The sequence below is a fragment of the Entelurus aequoreus genome, linkage group LG03 (assembly GCF_033978785.1).
Source record: "Entelurus aequoreus isolate RoL-2023_Sb linkage group LG03, RoL_Eaeq_v1.1, whole genome shotgun sequence".
Classification (NCBI taxonomy): domain Eukaryota; kingdom Metazoa; phylum Chordata; class Actinopteri; order Syngnathiformes; family Syngnathidae; genus Entelurus; species Entelurus aequoreus.
In genome coordinates this window covers 43911916-43932846 of record NC_084733.1, presented here as the reverse complement: position 1 = coordinate 43932846, position 20931 = coordinate 43911916, and the positions used below count along the sequence as shown (strand labels likewise).

The window sequence follows — 20931 nt, the reverse complement described above, 5'->3', positions numbered from 1 at the left end:
AGGAGAGTTTTAACTAGCACTTACAGATGTAGCGACCAACTGTAGTTACTGACAGTGGGTTTCTGAAGTGTTCTTGAGCCCATGTGGTGATATCCTTTATACACTGATGTCGCTTGTTGATGCAGTACAGCCTGAGGGATCGAAGGTCACGGGCTTAGCTGCTTACGTGCAGTGATTTCTCCAGATTCTCTGAACCCTTTGATGATATTACGGACCGTAGATAGTGAAATCCCTAAATTCCTTGCAATAGCTGGTTGAGAAAGGTTTTTCTTAAACTGTTCAACAATTTGCTCACGCATTTGTTGACAAAGTGGTGACCCTCGCCCCATCCTTGTTTGTGAATGACTGAGCATTTCATGGAATCTACTTTTATACCCAATCATGGCACCCACATGTTCCCAATTTGCCTGTTCACCTGTGGGATGTTCCAAATAAGTGTTTGATGAGCATTCCTCAACTTTATCAGTATTTATTGCCACCTTTCCCAACTTCTTTGTCACATGTTGCTGGCATCAAATTCTAAAGTTAATGACTATTTGCCAAAAAAAAAAATGTATCAGTTTGAACATCAAATATGTTGTCTTTGTAGCATATTCAACTGAATATGGGTTGAAAATGATTTGCAAATCATTGTATTCCGTTTATATTTACATCTAACACAATTTCCCAACTTATATGGAAATGGGGATTGTAAAACAAATAAAGAATAGTGAACAACATGCTGAATAAGTGTACGTTATATGACGCATAAATAACCAACTGAGAACGTGCCTGGTATGTTAACGTAGCATATTATGGTAAGAGTCATTCAAATAACTATAACATATAGAACATGCTATATGTTTACCAAACAATCTGTCACTCCTAATCGCTAAATCCGATGAAATCTTATATGTCTAGTCTCTTACGTGAATGAGCTAAATAATATTATTTGATATTTTACGGTAATGTGTTAATAATTTCACACATAAGTCGCTCCTGAGTATAAGTCGCACCCCCGGCCAAACTATGAAAAAAACTGCGACTTATAGTCCGGAAAATACGGTATGCTTATTGGTCTACTGTTTTTACCAGTAAAATCTTTATTTTTGTCCTTGAGTAGAGGGATGACCTTGGCCTCCTTCCAACCCCCAGGACAGACTCCATATCTTAATGATTTATTAAATATATGACAAATCGGAGTTGATATATGGCATGCCGCAATTCTTAACAATTTGCCATCTAGCATGTCCGTACCAGCAGGTTTATCAGATGGCAGTGATAACAACAGTTTGTCAATATCAGAACTACTAACTGGTACAAAATCGAACCTGCAGTTTTTACCCTTCATTATATGATTTTCAATTAATGTGCATGAGGAGGAGCCATCAGAAGGCGTCATATTTACTCTCAGATTTTCCACCTTGTTTGTGAAGTAATTATTAAAATATGTGGCAATTTCCATTGGCTTAGTCAGGTAAGCTCCATCAACTTCTATATACGAATTTGTTTTACATGATGCTGATCTTCCCATTATTTGATTTAAAATTTTCCACAATTGTTTTCCATCATGTCTAACGTCATAGATCTTTGTCTGATAATATACCTTTTTATTACCTCTATTTATTTTAGTTACACGATTTCTTAATTTACGATAGATCATCTCATCAGAAAGTAGACCAGAAGAGTCCGCCAACTTTTCAGCCTGGTTACGTTACTTCATAAGTGCTTTGAGCTCATTCCCTAACCAGGGGGCGCCATTTGCCTTGACAGTTGTTTTCCTGACAGGAGCATGCTTATCAGCAATCTGCAAAAATAACTTCATGAATGTGCTCAAAGCAGCTTCAGGATCATCCTCAAGACACACAGTTTATTATCATTATCATTATTATCATGTCACATATGATGATGTCATGATGACGACACCCCTAGCTACACCCCCACCGCCACGTATATAGTGGCAATCTGGGGGAAACCCTGCACATGTATGCTAAAATAACAGAAACGTACTGTACATAAAGTAGGTGTTTGTATGACAATAGAAATAGCAGCAGCACATACACACATGCTCCACCCACCTTGCTGAGTTGAACAGGCCTATGTGAGCAGTGGGAGTGACTCTCTAGCCCGGTGCACAAGGACTGGCTACTTTCCGCTGCAGTGCACAAATCTGTGAAGACCAAAACAAAGGGGTTTAATTGAAGGTCTGCATGTTTCTTATATCTCTGCTTCTCTGAAAAGTAGGCCTGTTGAAGGACACTATTTTAGTGACAACATAACACAAACAATAGCGTCTGAATACCATCAGAGGCGCCTACAAGTCTCACAGCTTCCATTTGTCTCTAGTCTTAGAATGACAATGGCATCAAATGTATGGCCACTAAAAACAGCTGCAGATGTGACTATGAATTCCATTTTAAATGTAAATGTGATGAGTTGACAAGGTATTTTTAAATCCTGTTCTGATAACATATTTCTAATATGGACTATAGCTCATTAAATTTGAGGTTCCTGTTCCAGACTGTAGCAGTTGGCACATGAAATACTTTACCCTTGATACTAGACTGGGAGGAGAGCCAATGTGACAGCAGGAAACAAAAGAAAACTTCTGGACCTCCTATGGAGCTCAAAATGTCCTTTCTGAACCGGCATATATCGCCAACCAAAAAGCAGACTGCTCTAGACAAGATATTTAACCTGAATTTGATTGACTTTTCTTACACATTTGGGAATCAAGATGACAGGCATTTTAGAGACATTATTTCATTAAATCATTTGTGTAATTTGACAACTGCTAATTCACCTTGTTCAGCATTTATGGCCAGCCTCGTCAAAACAGCCTGGGATAATGTGCCCTCTAGTGACAGAGAAGAAACCTGCAGGCACTTTGATCACTATTTACTGTAATGAGGCATTCAAAGTCATTAATCCCTTTGGATTTAATTAAAGATACACCAAGGAAAGGCAATGATAATGGATTACTACCTTTAAGATAGATACGAGAAAGTGTTCTGACTGCTGAACATTGAAGCATTAAAAACATATATGCACATGCTGGGGGAGTATGAGTTGCACAGTGTGGTACATGTCATTTAAAGAGGGCTGCTTATTATTTAGTTTATTTTGGAAGGACAATTTGTTCTCCCCGTGACTGCGTGGGTTCCCTCCAGGCATACTTGCCAACCTTGAGACCTCCGATACCGGGAGGTGGGGGGTGGGGGGGTGGTCGGGGTGGGGGGCGTGGTTAAGAGGGGAATATATTTAAACTAGAATTCACCAACTCAAGTATTTCATATATATATATATATATATATATATATATATATATATATATATATATATATATATATATATATATATATATATATATATATATATATATATATATATATATATATATATATATATATATATATATATGTATATATATATATATATGTATATATATATATATATGTATATATATATATATATATATATATATATATATATATATATATATATATATATATATATGAAATACTTGACTCTCAGTGAATTCTAGCTATATATATATATTTATTTATTTTATTATACATATAAATAAAAGAAATACTTGAATTTCAGTGTTCTGGAGGCTATCCAGTAGATGGCAGTATTGTCCTGTTTAAGAGTGTCACAACATTGCTGTTTACGGCAGACGAACTGCTTTACGGTAGACTAAACGTGACTGCTGTTGTTGTGTGTTGTTACCGCGCTGGGAGGACGTTAATGAAACTGCCTAACAATAAACCCACATAAGAAACCAAGAACTCGCCCTCGATCATTCTACAGTTATGATGTCATTGGGCAGGCAAGCTGTTTATATTGTGGGAAAGCGGACGTGAGAACAGGCTGTCCCCACTCAGGTCCGCATTGAGCTGGAGGGGGCGTGGCCTCCAGCTCCGGCTGAATACCGGGAGTTTGTCGGGAGAAAATTTCTGCCGGGAGGTTATCGGGAGAGGCGCTGAATACCGGGAGTCTCCCGGTAAAAACGGGAGGGTTGGCAAGTATGCCTCCAGGTACTCCAGCTTCCTCCCACCTCCAAAGACATGCACTTGGGGATAGGTTGATTGGCGACACAGTGTGTGAATGTGAGTGTGAATGTTGTCTGTCTATCTGTGTTGGTCCTGTGATGAGGTAGCGACTTGTCCAGGGTGTAGCCCGCCTTCCACCCGAATGCAGCTGAGATAGGCTGCAGCACCCCCCGCAACCCCGAAAGGGACAAGCGGTAGAAAATGGATGGATGGAATTCTCAGAAAAAGAAGTACTGCTTTTGAACATTCTGCTGACATATGTCACAAGATCTCGCAAGATTAAAACGTGAAAATAGTTATTGTTTTGAGAACAGCTGCCTTGCAGGCAGAACGCAGTGAGAAGTGTGTGGGTTTTTTTAATAGTCAGAAACATATCGGTCTGGCCGTGAGCGAAAAATTGGGACTGCACATTAAGTGTTTTGCACACACATGAAACAGAGAGCTGGCAAATAATTAGTCTTGGTGCTCCCTGTGGCAGCAGCACCAGTCGCCCGCCAAGACGGGCATGGCAAGAGAGACGCACTGCCGCTCTCCTTCATTTGAGTTCGACAGCCAGTTGGGCACATGTGTATGTCCAAACAGGCTAAACTGTTAATCACGGACGCCAAGACATGACAGAAAAGCACTCCAGACACACTGGATTGCTTTCCCCAGCAGCAAGATGCCAATGCGAGATGCACAGAGATGTAGAGACCATTTGAAGACCCCGCAAAGCTCCTCAAAAAATACATTTATTTATATTAACATAATTTTTACCCGAGACTGTTGGCTGCAGGCTGGAGCCTCCGGTCTCATTCCCTCCTGCCCACTCTGATGTTTATAAAATAAATATTTATGTGTTTATATGTCCATGACATTTTGCAAAAGACTGTTTGTCAACATGGGCAAGTTCGAAGTTGAATCAACTGATAAATTCTATTTGGGACCAAAAGAGAAGGTAGGATAAAGTATTATTTTCATCTAATCGCACCGATGTGCGACGTAAGTATCAGACTGTATCTTTTTTTAAATGTACACTGTTGAAATATATATCTTGAAGATGAACATCACTGCTCTTTGTTCTGATACTTTTGGAGCAAGTGGGACACAGAAGGGTTAAAGGCCTACTGAAACCCACTACTACCGACCACGCAGTCTGATAGTTTATATATCAATGATGAAATCTTAACATTGCAACACATGCCAATACGGCCGGGTTAACTTATAAAGTGCAATTTTGAATTTCCGGCTAAACTTCCGGTTGAAAACGTCTATGTATGATGACGTATGCGTGTGACGTCAATCGTTGAAACGGAAGTATTCAGACACATTGTATCCAATACAAAAAGCTCGGTTTTCATCGCAAAATTCCACAGTATTCTGGACATCTGTGTTGGTGAATCTTTTGCAATTTGTTTAATGAACAATGAAGACTGCAAAGAAGAAAGATTTAGGTGGGATCGGTGTATTAGCGGCTGGCTACAGCAACACAACCAGGAGGAATTTGACTTGGATAGCAGACGCGCTATCCGGTGCTAGCCGCCGACCGCACGGATGATCGGGTGAAGTCCTTCGTCCTTCCGTCGATCGCTGGAAGGCAGGTGAGCACGGGTGTTGATGAGCAGATGAGGGCTGGCGTAGGTGGATAGCTAATGTTTTTAGCATAGCTCTGTGAGGTCCCGTTGCTAAGCTAGCTTCAATGGCGTCGTTAGCAACAGCATTGTTAAGCTTCGCCAGGCTGGAAAGCATTAACCGTGTAGTTACATGTCCATGGTTTAATAGTATTGTTGATCTTCTGTCTATCCTTCCAGTCAGGGGTTTATTTCTTTTGTTTCTATCTGCAGTTAAGCCCGATGCTATCACGATAGCTCCGTAGCTAAAGTGCTTCGCCGATGTATTGTCGTGGAGATAAAAGTCACTGTGAATGTCCATTTCGCGTTCTCGACTCTCATTTTCAAGAGGATATAGTATCCGAGGTGGTTTAAAATACAAATCCGTGATCCACAGTAGAAAAAGGAGAGTGTGTGGAATCCAATGAGCCAGCTTGTACCTAAGTTACGGTCAGAGCAAAAAAAGATGCATCCTGCACTGCACTCTAGTCCTTCTCTCTCACGTTCCTCATCCACAAATCTTTCATTCTGGCTCAAATTAATGGGGTAATCGTCGCTTTCTCAGTCCGAATCGCTCTCGCTGCTGGTGTAAACAATGGGGATATGTGAGGAGCCTTTCAACCTGTGACGTCACGCTACTTCCGGTACAGGCAAGGCTTTTTTTTATCAGCGACCAAAAGTTGCGAACTTTATCGTCAATGTTCTCTACTAAATCCTTTCAGCAAAAATATGGCAATATCGCGAAATGATCAAGTATGACACATAGAATGGATCTGCAATCCCGTTTAAATAAAAAAAAATTCATTTCAGTAGGCCTTTAAATTGCAATCTAAAAGGACCCCCTCCTTATACTCAGAAGCCCAATTAGTGAATACATTAATTTATACTGACACACCTGAGGAGGACTTGGCTCTGAGCTTGCCTACTGGAGGAGCTAGGTGGTTGACTGCACTGTTTAGCGGCAGTGGTCCATCCCGCATAAGGCGCAAGTCAAGGGTTTCCCCAGCAAACAGCGTCTGGATTGGTGTAAGGTCTAGGCCTGACACATAGCGGCCATTAAGCATCAAAACCTCATCCCCTGGACGCAGACCTGGAACGCAAACAAAATATGTTGGTAGAGGCGCCATTCACATGCAACACAAACAATGTATTTCATGTCGTTTTGTCATTGTTGTTTGTACCTTCACTAAAGGCCAATCCATCAGGGAGCACCTCACTGACAAAGATCCGACTGTTTTTATGGCTGTCTATATTCCCTGTCACTGCAAACCCTGGGAGGAGGAAGACAACCAGAATGTTGGACAATGATGCATCTGCAATGGTGGTTGACACATTCATTTTTGAGATCGACTCACCAAAATCGCAAATGCTGCTCGTTCTGCTCATACTTAGAGTAAACACGTTAACTGGGACCACCTCCAAATGACCACTCATCTACAAAGTAGTATCAGACAGATTAATGCAATGAAATAAACAAGCGGATAATAAAGATGTACACTTAGATTGTTCTCCTCACCAAATCACAGACGAGCTCACTGGGAGCAACACATCGAATCTCTGTGTTGTTTCCTGCCTGCCTGTGCAGACGAAGTCGATGCAAGTCTGGGTCCAGCTGTTTAGCCTGTTTACACAAGAGATTCAAATGCTCAGCAGCTTGTTTGCGCAGACTTATCCAACGTATTTCATGCACCAAAGCTTGGTTTGACAGCTGTGCTATGATAAAAGCGTGAATTATTCACAGATTTTACACTCAACAATAAGCGGTAAACAAAATTGCCTCCATGGGATTACTGCCTATATGTCAATCTTATGTGACCTTGTGAAGTTGACATTGGATGAATAAGTGCGTTGCTTTAAAGGCCTACTGAAATGAATTTTTTTTATTTAAACGGGGATAGCAGATCTATTCTATGTGTCATACTTGATCATTTCGCGATATTGCCATATTTTTGCTGAAAGGATTTAGTATAGAACAACGACGATAAAGATTGCAACTTTTGGTATCTGATAAAAAAAAGGCTTGCACCTACCGGAAGTAGCGTGACGTAGTCAGTTGAACATATACGCAAAGTTCCCTATTGTTTACAATGATGGCCGCATGAAGTGAGAGAGATTCGGACCGAGAAAGCGACAATTTCCCCATTAATTTGAGCGAGGATGAAAGATTTGTGGATGAGTAAAGTGCAAGTGAAGGACTAGTGGGGAGTTGAAGCTATTCAGATAGGGAAGATGCTGTGAGAGCCGAGGGTGACCTGATATTCAGCTGGGAATGACTACAACAGTAAATAAACACAAGACATATATATACTCTATTAGCCACAACACAACCAGGCTTATATTTAATATGCCACAAATTAATCCTGCATAAAAACACCTGCGTGTTTGTTATGCTAGCTCCTAGCTCCTCTGCTAGCTCCTAGCTCCATAGAACACGCCAATACAATTCAAACACCTGATCAACACACACAATCACTCAGCCCAAAAGACCGTTTACCTAACCCAAGGTTCATAAAGCTTATATATTTTTAAAAAGTTACGTACGTGACGCGCACATACGGTCAAGTTATCGAATGTTTAGCAGCCAAGGCTGCATACTCACGGTACCTGATATTCAGCTGGGAATGACTACAACAGTAAATAAACACAAGACATATATATACTCTATTAGCCACAACACAACCAGGCTTATATTTAATATGCCACAAATTAATCCTGCATAATAACACCTGCGTGTTTGTTATGCTAGCTCCTAGCTCCTCTGCTAGCTCCTAGCTCCATAGAACACGCCAATACAATTCAAACACCTGATCAACACACACAATCACTCAGCCCAAAAGACCGTTCACCTAACCCAAGGTTCATAAAGCTTATATATTTTTAAAAAGTTAGTACGTGACGCGCACGTACGGTACGGTACGTGTTATGCTAGCTCCTAGCTCCTCTGCTAGCTCCTAGCTCCATAGAACACGCCAATACAATTCAAACACATGATCAACACACACAATCACTCAGCCCAAAAGACCGTTCACCTAACCCAAGGTTCATAAAGCTTATATATTTTAAAAAAGTTACGTACATACGCAAAAAAAAGCCAAAGCTGCATACTCACAGTAGCACGTCTGCGTCTTTGTCATCCAAATCAAAGTAATCCTGGTAAGAGTCTGTGTTGTCCCAGTTCTCTACAGGCGTCTGTGTATCCAAATCAAAAGTCCTCCTGGTTAGAGTCTCTGTTATCCGAGTTCTTCCATCTTGACTGCATCTTCCGGGAATGTAAACAAAGAAGCGCCGGCTGTGTACTGTTGTGGCTGACTACGTTCGAAAAATACGTCCATTTCGCACCGACAACTTTCTTCTTTGCTTGCTTGGCTTCCTTCTCCATAATGCAATGAACATGATTGAAACAGATTCACGAACACAGATGTCCAGAATACTGTGGAATTATGAAATGAAAACAGAGCTATTTCGTATCGGCTTCAATGTGGAAGGCATACCCGTGTTCGCCGGGCTACGTCACGCGCATACGTCATCCGCAGAGGCGTTTCGAACCGGAAGTTTAGCGGCAAATTTAAAATGTCACTTTATAAGTTAACCCGGCCGTATTGGCATGTGTTATAATGTTAAGATTTCATCATTGATATATAAACTATCAGACTGCGTGGTCGGTAGTAGTGGGTTTCAGTAGGCCTTTAAGTACGTCTTTTGTGAGCATTGGCTCTAGCAATGCCAATTCAAAAAGTAATTTGACAATGCTATTTTTTTAGGAATATTATTTAAATTATGAAATTATGTATATGCAAATGTTATAGCTTCACAAATTTGCTACAACCATCAGGCGTTTTGCTCTCTCGCTGTAATCACCCTCACCTTGGAGGCCTCTGAGAGGACGTCCGCAGCTGTCTGCTCCCTTCCAACATTAACTCGGGTTGTCAAGCCATCTGGCATGTGGACACAGGTTACCACGTCTGTACCACAACTGATACTATCCCACACTCCGCCCTCAAGGGGCAACATGGAGTGGATATTAGTGAGCATGTCCATCTTCTGTAGAGTGATGGGAACAGACAAGAAGAAAAAGAGATGATCAGAGTAAGATAACGCAGGGTTAAAGGCAAAAAAAGAAGTAAAGGCAAGTAAACAAGGTTTTGAAAGAGGAGCGGGAACAGCACAGATCAATGCAGCTCCATTTGTTGAATAGCTCAGCTGTGCATCAAACATTTCAGCCAACATGTGCAGCCTTTCAGAAAGTTATCTGATATAGACAGTCACGCTTTGTCGTGACCATGTTCACAAGAACAATGATGAGGGTCAAATGACAAGTAGTGGCAGCAAAATATATTTTTTAACACACAACACAATAACAATTAAATTATATGAGTTAAAGTGATGTCTTAGGTAACTCTTAAAATGTTGAAACAGATTTTTTTGGAAGGGGGGGCAGCATAAATAATGAAGTTTCAGATGGGTATTAAAGCAGAGCCTTTTAGCCCTCATATTTGCCTCCTAGGCAGCGAAGAGGCAGGGTTATGCCTTAGACTTTATGTCTCTAGAAGGAAAAGCGCCACTGAGGCATTCTGGGTCTGTGGCAGACACCAAATTACAGCGTGTGACCACAATTGTTAAGGTACTGGATTTGGAGGAAACAGTGAACCAAACCTCATTGAATGAGGCAGTGTAGTGATTCAGCACTCTGGAAAAAGATGACACGAAGCTGTGGTTTAGACAAGAACACTAAATGCCTTAGCAACTGGAATGAACCGGGCCCACACCAACGTTTGAGTAGTGTGTGACAGTGTGTGTGTGTCTAAGGCTTTTGGAGTTGATCGGCAGGTGATGTGTTTCAGAAAACGTGGACTAAGACCCTCACCCACCCAAACAAAAAGCCAAATAACATGCTATACACTATAAATAGTTCCAGCTGAGATAAACATGGGAACACACTAGCCCTTCCCGATCCTTATGACAGCAGATTTCTGCCCAAAATGTTTCCTTAGTGAGTAGTGATTGATAAATACAAGGTGCTACTTAAAGACTCACCTTTACCAATCCATGTAGGGATGTGAGGTTAGTGCTCACTCACCGGTTATGCAAAAACAAGGCAACACAGCCACTGGTTATATAACCACCCCATTTGTGTCCCCGCATAATGGCGTGACTGGAAACTTAAGATTTGGTTGCCTCTACTGACCTTAGCAGCAGCTGACTTAACACTGTACACCCATTGATGGTCACAGAGGGTTACAATCGGCCAACGGTTGCCTGGTCGACCTACCAATGAGCAAGTAGCAGGGCTGCTGGGAAGGCAAAAGCTTCAACATTGACACGAAAAGTACCCTCTTTGGTGTGCCAGTGTACGCTACTTATGTTTGCATTCAAAAGGAAAGTTCAGTTTTTCCTCTCAAAAGCGGAACACTTTCTAAAAACAAAAATGAGAAGGAACTGACAGACGGTGGCAACTGGATAAATACCACCTTTCTGCGCCACTTAGCAACCAAAGAACACAAATACTTGAGCCTGGACTAAAATAGATAGGTTGACTTTAGAGAATAAACAGTGTGAACAATTTCAGACAATTTTCCTCTATTACGTCTATTAAAGCAGCATTACTCTTAGTTTCCTTAAAGGTCCACACAATGTACTTCTTTACACTCTGAGACAGTGATGTAGTCCATAAGGGCAAAGTGCCCACTGGATGGAGGACGTAACCATCAGTAGCAATAGGCAGAATGAGTGTCTGTCCAACATGGATAAAAAAAAATTCCTATAATTTATTAATTATTATTTTTTCTTACAGTCAAAATGATCTACACTGGGAAACAAATTATAAATGGGGCCAGATAGAGGTGGGGAAAATGATCGATTATTCGATGCATGATGATTGGAACGAGGAGGATTTTGAATTGATGGACAAATGTCAAAACATCGTTTATGTACAGTTGTGGTCAAAAGTTTACATACACTTGTAAAGAACATAATGTCATGGCGGTCTTGAGTTTCCAATAATTTCTACAACTCTTATTTTTTTGTGATAGAGTGATTGGAGCACATACTTGTTTGTCACAAAAAACATTCATGAAGTTTGGTTGTTTTATGAATTTATTGTGGGTTTACTGAAAATGTGACCAAATCTGCTGGGTCAAAAGTATACATACAGTATATGCATACATATATTTGGTTACATGTCCCTTGGCAAGTTTCACTGCAATAAGGCGCTTTTGGTAGCCATCCACAAGCTTCTGGTTGAATTTTTGACCACTCCTCTTGACAAAGTTGGTGCAGTTCAGCTAAATGTGTTGGTTTTCTGACATGGACTTGTTTCTTCAGCATTGTCCACATGTTTAATTTAGGACTTTGGGAAGGCCATTCAAAAACCTTAATTCTAGCCTGATTTAGCCATTCCTTTACCACAATTTTTGTTTCATTTGACCACAGAACTTTCCTCCAGAAGTGAAGTGAAGTGAATTACATTTATATAGCGTTTTTTCTCAAGTGACTCAAAGCGCTTTACATTGTGAAACCCAATATCTAAGTTACATTTAAACCAGTGTGGGTGGCACTGGGAGCAGGTGGGTAAAGTGTCTTGCCCAAGGACACAACGGCAGTGACTAGGATGGCGGAAGCGGGGATCGAACCTGCAACCCTCAAGTTGCTGGCACGGCCGCTCTACCAACCGAGCTATACCGTCTCCAGAAGGTCTTATCCTTATCCATGTGATGTCAGATGACACAAAAATTTAGCTTTTTGGCCACAATACCCAGCAATATGTTTGGAGAAGAAAAGGTGAGGCCTTTAATCCCAGTAACACCACACCTACCGTCAAGCATGGTGGTTCTAGTATTATGGTCTGGGCCTGTTTTGCTGCCAATGGAACTGGTGCTTTACAGAGAGTAAATGGGACAATGAAAAAGGAGGTTTACCTCCAAATTCTTCAGGACAACCTAAAATCATCAGCCCGGTGGTTGGGTCTTGGGCGCAGTTAGGTGTTCCAACAGGTCAATGACCCCAAACACACTTCAAAAGTGGTAAAGGAATGGCTAAATCAGGCTAGAATTAAGGTTTTAGAACGGCCTTCCCAAAGTTCGGCCTTAAACGTGTGGACAATGCTGAAGAAACGAGTCCATGTCAGAAAACCAACAAACTTAGCTGAACTGCACCAATTTTGTCAAGAGGAATGGTCAAAAATTCAACCAGAAGCTTGTGGATGGCTACCAAAAGCGCCTTATTGCAGTGAAACTTGCCAAGGGACATGTAACCAAATATCAACATTACTGTATGTATACTTTTGACCCAGCAGATTAGGTCACACCCATAATAAATTCATAAAAGAACCAAACTGCATGACTGTTTTTTGTGACCAACAAATATGTGCTCCAATCACTCTATCACAAAAAAATAAGAATTGTAGAAATTATTGGAAACTCAAGACAGCCATGACATTATGTTCTTTACAAGTGTAAGTCAACTATTGACCACGACTGTATGTTAAAGGCCTACTGAAACCCACTACTACTGACCACGCAGTCTGATAGTTTATATATCAATGATGAAATCTTAACATTGCAACACATGCCAATACGGCCGGGTTAACTTATAAAGTGCAATTTTAAATTTCCCGCTAAACTTACGGTTGAAAACGTCTATGTATGATGACGTATGCGCGTGACGTCAATAGTTAAACGGAAGTATTCGGACACCATTGAATCCAATACAAAAAGCTCTGTTTTCATCTGAAAATTCCACAGTATTCTGGACATCTGTGTTGGTGAATCTTTTGCAATTTGTTTAATGAACAATGAAGACTGCAAAGAAGAAAGTTGTAGGTGGGATCGGTTGTAGCGACACAACCAGGAGGACTTTGACTTGGATAGCAGACGCGCTATCCGGTGCTAGCCGCCGACCGCACGGATGATCGGGTGAAGTCCTTCGTCCTTCCGTCGATCGCTGGAACGCAGGCGAGCACGGGTTTTGATGAGCAGATGAGGGCTGGCTGGCGTAGGTGGATAGCTAATGTTTTTAGCATAGCTCTGTGAGGTCCCGTTGTTAAGTTAGCTTCAATGGCGTCGTTAGCAACAGCATTGTTAAGCTTCGACAAGCTGGAAAGCATTAACCGTGTATTTACATGTCCATGGTTTAATAGTATTGTTGATCTTCTGTCTATCCTTCCAGTCAGGGGTTTATTTCTTTTGTTTCTATCTGCAGTTAAGCCCGATGCTATCACGTTAGCTCCGTAGCTAACGTGCTTCGCCGATGTATTGTCGTGGAGATAAAAGTCACTGTGAATGTCCATTTCGCGTTCTCGACTCTCATTTTCAAGAGGATAAAGTATCCGAGGTGGTTTAAAATACAAATCCGTGATCCACAATAAAAAAAGGAGGGAGTGTGGAATCCAATGAGCCAGATTGCACCTAAATTACGGTCAGAGCGAAACAAGATGCGTCCTGCACTGCACTCTAGTCCTTCACTCTCACGTTACTCATCCACAAATCTTTCAACCTAGCTCAGATTAATGGGGTAATCGTCGCTTTCTCGGTCAGATTCGCTCTCGCTGCTGGTGTAAACAATGGGGAAATGTGAGGAGCCTTTCAACTTGTGACGTCACGCTACTTCCGGTACAGGCAAGGCTTTTTTTTTATCAGCGACCAAAAAGTTGCGAACTTTATCGTCGATGTTCTCTACTAAATCCTTTCAGCAAAAATATGGCAATATCGCGAAATGATCAGGTATGACACAGAATGGATCTGCTATCCCCGTTTAAATAAAAAAAAATCATTTCAGTAGGCCTTTCAAGTAATATATAGGCAGTTGTAAAATGCAGATTTAGTGCAGACACACAGAGGGAGGAGGAGAGGACACAAGCTAAGCTAGCTGTGACACTAATCTAGCTTTGAATGTGAAGTCGGTAAACTAGAAAATAAATGCTTTGTACACTTTAACAGAAGTGTAACTGGAACTACGTTACAGCAGAGGGTAACGAGCTAAGTAGAGGAAATTGGCAAATAAATCAATTGGGGTTGGGCGGTATAGACGATAAACAATATGGATTTGGCCGACAATAGAGCTTTTAATACTATCGTTATATCGTGATAATGCATGTTGATGACATTCTATCTGTGTCCCGCTAATTTGACAGCGACGAGCAAACAAAAGTGACTTCAATGCACTGCACACTAGCATTCTTGCTAGCGAGCTAGAGGCTAACATCCTTTCACAGTGCAGAGCTGCATTCAAATCTGCAATCCTCGATCCGTGGCGGCAAATAAACTGTGTCTTACAAGTATCATTCATGGAGGGCGACGAATAGCTTAACATGCTACACTACACATTGTAGGAAGATATGCTAACAGCTGTTTACATTCTGACTTAAATGCAGAGCGAATCCCATTACCTCCATTGTTAGCTGACTTTTGCTAGCAATTATTTACAAGTGACAGTAGAATGCATACACAAAAAAAAACATATGTGTTATTGTCTCACATAATATATAATATATACTGTGAATGAAAGGAAAAAGTTTAAAAAAAAGTGCAGTTAGTGGTAACAGCAGTAACCAAACAGAGAAACACATTTAAATATTTAATTTATATTTTTTACCGCCATCCTGTGTTTTTGTGTGCTTATAGGTGCAATCATAAATGTAATCATTCATTGATCTTAAACAGTTTAAGTACTGTATCAGCATTGGTATGACCAATACTGCCCCTTGATCAATACACAAATTTGAAGTATCGCCCAAAAATAATGTAAAGTATGTTGAAGAGATTCATTTAGCCTACTGATGTGTATTTATAAATGGTTGATTTATATAGGCTAGTAAGGTAAAGTTTTGTACCTGACAAAGACTGTCAACAGGGACGAGGGAGCCTACCAACTATCCCACACCTGGGACACAGTCCTGCAGGGCCGCCCCCGGCCGTTTGGTGGACGTCCGGACGACACACCAGGGGACACCGCCATCCCACCACCTCAGGTGGGATGGAACAATCCATATAACACGTCACAGATGACGTCACACTAACATCACGTGACACCTCTGAGGAAAGCTGCAGAAGCAAGATAGCCGAAACTTGTCAGGTACAAAACTTTACCTTACTAGCCTATATAAATCAACCATTTATAAATAATGTAAAGTAGCCAAACAACAGAATAAGTGATTTTTAAAATTTAACAGAAGTTTAGATAGAACCATGTTACAACAGAAAGTAAAAAACTATTAACAGTGAATTACCAAGTAGATTAATAATAGCTTCGATAAAAAAATACACCTTGGAATGTTGCAATATGTTACCGCATACATCAGCAGCTAAATTAGGAGCCTTGGTAACCCGTTTTGGAATGGTTCTATTATCATTTACATACAAAATGCTATATTGTTATATATATCGTTATAGCAGGAAGCTGGAATAAATATATTGCAATTCAGATTTGAGGCCATATCGCCCATCCCGAAGATTAAGGAATCAGGAGAGAGAATAATATTCACACAGTGTGACAACACTGTCAGCCATAGATCTAATAATCTTTGTGCACCAACGGTGGTATAAATAACAGTTAGGGATATGTCATATTTCAATAACTATAGCTTATAGGAATGTAAAGGTATCAAAACTGACGGTATGATACTATCACCGTATTAAGGCCACGGTACAATATTATTGTAGTATATGTCCAAAAAAAGACTTAAAAATGCCATAGTGTGTAAAATGAAGTGGCAGGAATGTTTATGATAAACACACTTACTGTAATTGAACACAAACATAATGCTCAAATGTTCTAATCATATTTATTACTACAAACATGTATTTCTAAGCGCAAATAATTGTGTGAGAACCAGAGGTGGGACCAAGTCATTGCTTTGCAAGTCACAAGTAAGTCTCAAGTCTTTGCCCTCAAGTCTCGATTCAAGTCCCGAGTCAAGACAGGCAAGTCCCGAGTCAAGTCCAAAGTCAAGACTGGAAAGTCTCAAGTCAAGTCCCAAGTCCTGCATTTTGAGTTTCGAGTCCTTTCAAGTCCTTTTAACCACAGATTAATATATTTACACAGATTGTGTATGCTTTTAAAACGCTGTATTTATTTATTAAAACAAGTGCATTTGAAATTGCAGGGTAAAAAATAGTGCTGACATTGCACTTCATAATAGCACTATTAACAGGTCATTTTAAACATTTAACTCATTCCTTTACAGAATAAACACATTTGAAAAAACAAGTGCAACTGTACTTATTTGTACAAAAGTGTTAACATTGTATTTCCATGGCATATTGCATTGTAACTAGTTCCACAGCAGTTTCTATCCTGTTCTTACCTTATCTCATTGATCTCATATCATACTGTATTGTGTGTTTATGTGTGTGTACACATGAAAAACATAACAAATACATGAACAAAACATTGAACAGAGTTGTACTTTTTAGATGTCAGGGTCCTATGCAATATGTACACATATTCTTAATATAGTATACATTTTAACTGACCTTTATTTGACTATGTTTGTCTTTTTGTAGGTGGCTAAAATACGCGGGGCTGCTGACCGCCGTCTAACGTTATGTTACTGTGTGATACATTGACTAACGTAACGTTATGTTTAGATACCTCATGCAACCCTGCTTAAAAAAAATCACTTGACAAAAAGTATGAATAAGGTAGCGAACTGCAGTGGACGCAACATATTGCCATGTTTGCAATGACGTTATAACCATAGACATCTTATAAAGAGATGCAGCATTGGTTGCTGTGACGCGAGCAATTTGGCCGCCATCTTGAAGTGGTGATGAGGAGCCGGCGAGCAGCCTAAACTGACAGTTGACAGGTAGAAAACAAAGATGGTGTTCAACGTTTTCCTACTCAAATGAGCGGACTGTTGAAAATAGGAATCGGGGGATTACTTTTCACAAGTAAGATTTAACATTAACATACTATTGGTTGTATTTTATGAAAATAATATTACCACAGAGTTGAGAAGGAGCAAATATCTTCAATATTTGTATGTGAAAATCACAAATAAATCTTCTGGGGGAGGATGACGCCCCTACAGGGGTTTGGTTTACAAACTTTCAGCCCCACCTAAAACTAAATTCACCAGCCGCCACTGATTATGATGCATTCTCATTTTAGGCAAAATATAAGACAATACTTTCTTAACAGTATAATTGTAACCAGGAATAAGTCTTCAAGTAACAATATTCAAATACTAACATTGTTGGGTAAGACAGCATTTGGTTTTATTCTGAATCCAGTGAAACATATTGGTGGTTTTAGCTGATATAAAGACTTTCAGGTGTTTATATATGTTTAAGTATTTGGCAGATGCTTTTATCCAAAGCGACATACTTAAAAAATACATATATAACAATCACTGTAAACATTATCATTTAAGGGAAGAATGTAATACAAAATATCAATACAAAGTGTCAAGACAGAATAAACTCTCTGCTGCTGCAGCAACAGAGATACAGTCTATAGGTCCCTAAGATATATAGATATCTAATGTATTCATACATTGTTTATGTAGGATATACGCATGTATATATAACCTAATCATATTGTTTCTTCAACTTAAAAATAGCTGACCGTTTTTTCCCCCTTCTCTGGGATTATATGCCCAGTTTTGATCTCTGACGTCTGGTCACTTATAGCGTATAAGAATATTATATTACTGTTAAGCAAACTAGGAATAATAAAACACGCCAAAACATGTGTCCGTTATCATAGCTACATGTATGACAAAAAAGCGCGTGAAAATCAGTGGTATTCAGTGAGGTAAGATGAATTAAATGCGCTGACAGTTCATTGCTCCTGCCAAATGAATTGCACTGAGTGGAGCGGATCACCACTCCAAGATGGCGGCCCCGCGTCTCGTCTTCGCCAGTAGGCAGTAGCGCTCGATGCTGCGTCTACTTATAAGATGTCTATGGTTATAACGTTAGCAGTGAGTTTGCAGCCTCACTGATTTAACTTCACAGCAAATAAAAGTCACGTTACTTTGTCGAACGAAGTTGGAAGTTGTTGCGTCTCCGTCTGTAATATTCGAACTGCGTGATTTGCATACGGCAATTTGTTTTTTGTTGACCAAGTCGTAGTTTTTATACCCGAACGAAACCAACTTTGGCATAATTGTTTCTCACTGGCGCGTTGTTTGACAACTCTTCTTCATTGGTTCTCCTGCAATTTGATTGGATGAATGCTGTGTGATGAAAACGTAGATCTAATTTGATTGGCTATTGTACTGAGAGCACACACGCTGACAGGAACAACACGCTGATAGACACAGATGAAGAAAATGAAAAATACAGAGCGCTCCCAAATAACTTTTTAAGCTTTGGGTTTTGGGGAAAGTAGCAAGTCATGTCAAGTCAAAAGGCTCAAGTCCAAGTGAAGTCACAAGTCATTGATGTTAAAGTCCAAGTCGAGTTGCAAGTCTCTTTACATTTTGTCAAGTCGAGTCTAAAGTCATCAAATTCATGACTCGATTCTGACTAGAGTCCAAGTCATGTGACTCGAGTCCACACCTCCGGTGAGAACATACACTGTTTCAAGCAGATATTTAAGAAAAACTTACAGCTGAGTGTCTTTAAAGTGACAATTTAAACATCCAGTGTAACAAGTGCAAAACAATAACGTTCAGTTTTTATTTTCTGAGATGCAATGACCTTTGCAGTGGATATTTGTATATCAGTTTGGAAAATGAAGTTTCTCAGAAAGGTTAACTTAAATTTTAACTTTTAATAATGTAAATACCTCATAAATTTATATTTAGCTTTGCTGGCTACAAATGTCGATAAAGAGAGGAGCCATATGAGGTGGTTCGGGCATCTGGTCAGGATGCCACCCGAACGCCTCCCTAGGGAGGTGTTTAGGGCACGTCCGACCGGTAGGAGGCCACGGGGAAGACCCAGGACACGTTGGGAAGACTATGTCTCCCAGCTGGCCTGGGAACGCCTCAGGATCCCCCGGGAAGAGCTGGACGAAGTGGCTGGGGAGAGGGAAGTCTGGGCTTCCCTGCTTAGGCTGCTGCCCCCGCGACCCGACCTAGGATAAGCGGAAGAAGATGGATGGATGGGAAACAAATATTTTTTCCGAGTGACGGTTTATCAAGTACCTTCGGTGTGCAGTGTGCGCGCTCCCAGCAGGTGATTTACTTTGACGCAGTGCACCGTGAGCGAGTCTGTTTTGGCTTGGAACGCTCCAGACGATAGCAACATAACTCAAATAGTTATGGACAGAGTTTGATAAAAGAAAAGAATCCTCAACTGCTACGAGCACGCTTCTTCTGCATGCATCCTTTTTCTCCTCTTTACGATGTTCGATGCCCCCACATTGCTGTTCCCAAAGTGTGCAGAGGAATTTGGAAGATGTAGTTAATTTCAAATCTTGCCAAAGCAAAGTGCCAGAAAGAAACTACACTCAGCAAGTTTTCATTTGATTCCGTGAAGCGTCACGTCATTATTTTGAAGGTTTGGAAACTGCAATAATACAAGGGGTGCACAATCAATCAAATTTTAATCGTGATCACGACTTTGGCAGCTACGATTCAACAAGGGTGATCGTCGGCAGTATTAACATTTAATAAACAGGCTTCGCTGCGTTTCAAACCGAGCACTTTCACAACCAACAGTCAGTCAACCACCAGGGCGCGACCGATAGACATTGGACTCATGTGAGAGTAAGTAAGAGAGTGACGACAGAGGTTTAAGGTAGATCAGCCAAAAATATTTTCTAGATTTAGGTTATTTGGTTGAAAATATTAGAAACATTTTTTATGCATTATTACATCGGTGCCCTCCCCTTCCGCAGAGTTACCCACAGGTACTCACGCTCATTTTACCTTAACTCAGGCGGATATTCTCCCGCGCCGATGAACCAGCAACAAATGCCACAGCGAGTTGCAAAGCAAAGCAGTGTTGGTGTGCACATCCAAACAAATAATTGAGTTGCGAAGACACATTAAGCATTAACAACACATTTCTTCTTTTCTTAACCACTTTTGTTTGCCCGCGCTCTGAAGCTGGTTGTTAACAGAGAGTCCCTATGAACAGCTACAAAATACAGACGACTGCAACATCAACCGTGCACCGAGGGACCCCGTATCCATCCACCTCTCAAAGACACACAAAAATAATGGACGTAATAACGTTTTATTTGGCAAAAGACACATGAATGTGTTCCTTTTTATGTGTCTTTCGTACATTTTGTCACTTGTTTGCACTTTATGATTGCACTCTGCAATGGCATATTAATTTTAGCTAGCCCTTTGTCTTTTGTACATTTTATTTTATTATCTACTAATTGTTTATAGTTTCATTTTGAAATGAAAG

At 40.4% G+C, this 20931-nt stretch overlaps 1 protein-coding gene across 5 annotated transcripts in view; it reads right to left on the bottom strand.

Annotated features, from left to right (window-relative positions):
• The window catches only part of LOC133646480 (rho guanine nucleotide exchange factor TIAM2-like), a 229218-nt gene that overhangs the window by 81986 nt on the left and 126301 nt on the right, over positions 1-20931 (bottom strand). For 4 of the 5 annotated variants that reach the window (XM_062041868.1, XM_062041870.1, XM_062041869.1 and 1 more), the window contains exons 10-15: positions 9488-9664; positions 7140-7244; positions 6979-7057; positions 6805-6894; positions 6519-6713; positions 2058-2149 (exon numbers count right to left, since the gene is read on the bottom strand). In XM_062041868.1, the coding sequence (XP_061897852.1) occupies positions 2058-2149; positions 6519-6713; positions 6805-6894; positions 6979-7057; positions 7140-7244; positions 9488-9664 (738 nt within the window). The remainder of the gene's footprint in view (positions 1-2057; positions 2150-6518; positions 6714-6804; positions 6895-6978; positions 7058-7139; positions 7245-9487; positions 9665-20931) is intronic. The other variant, XM_062041873.1, reaches the window with a different exon arrangement.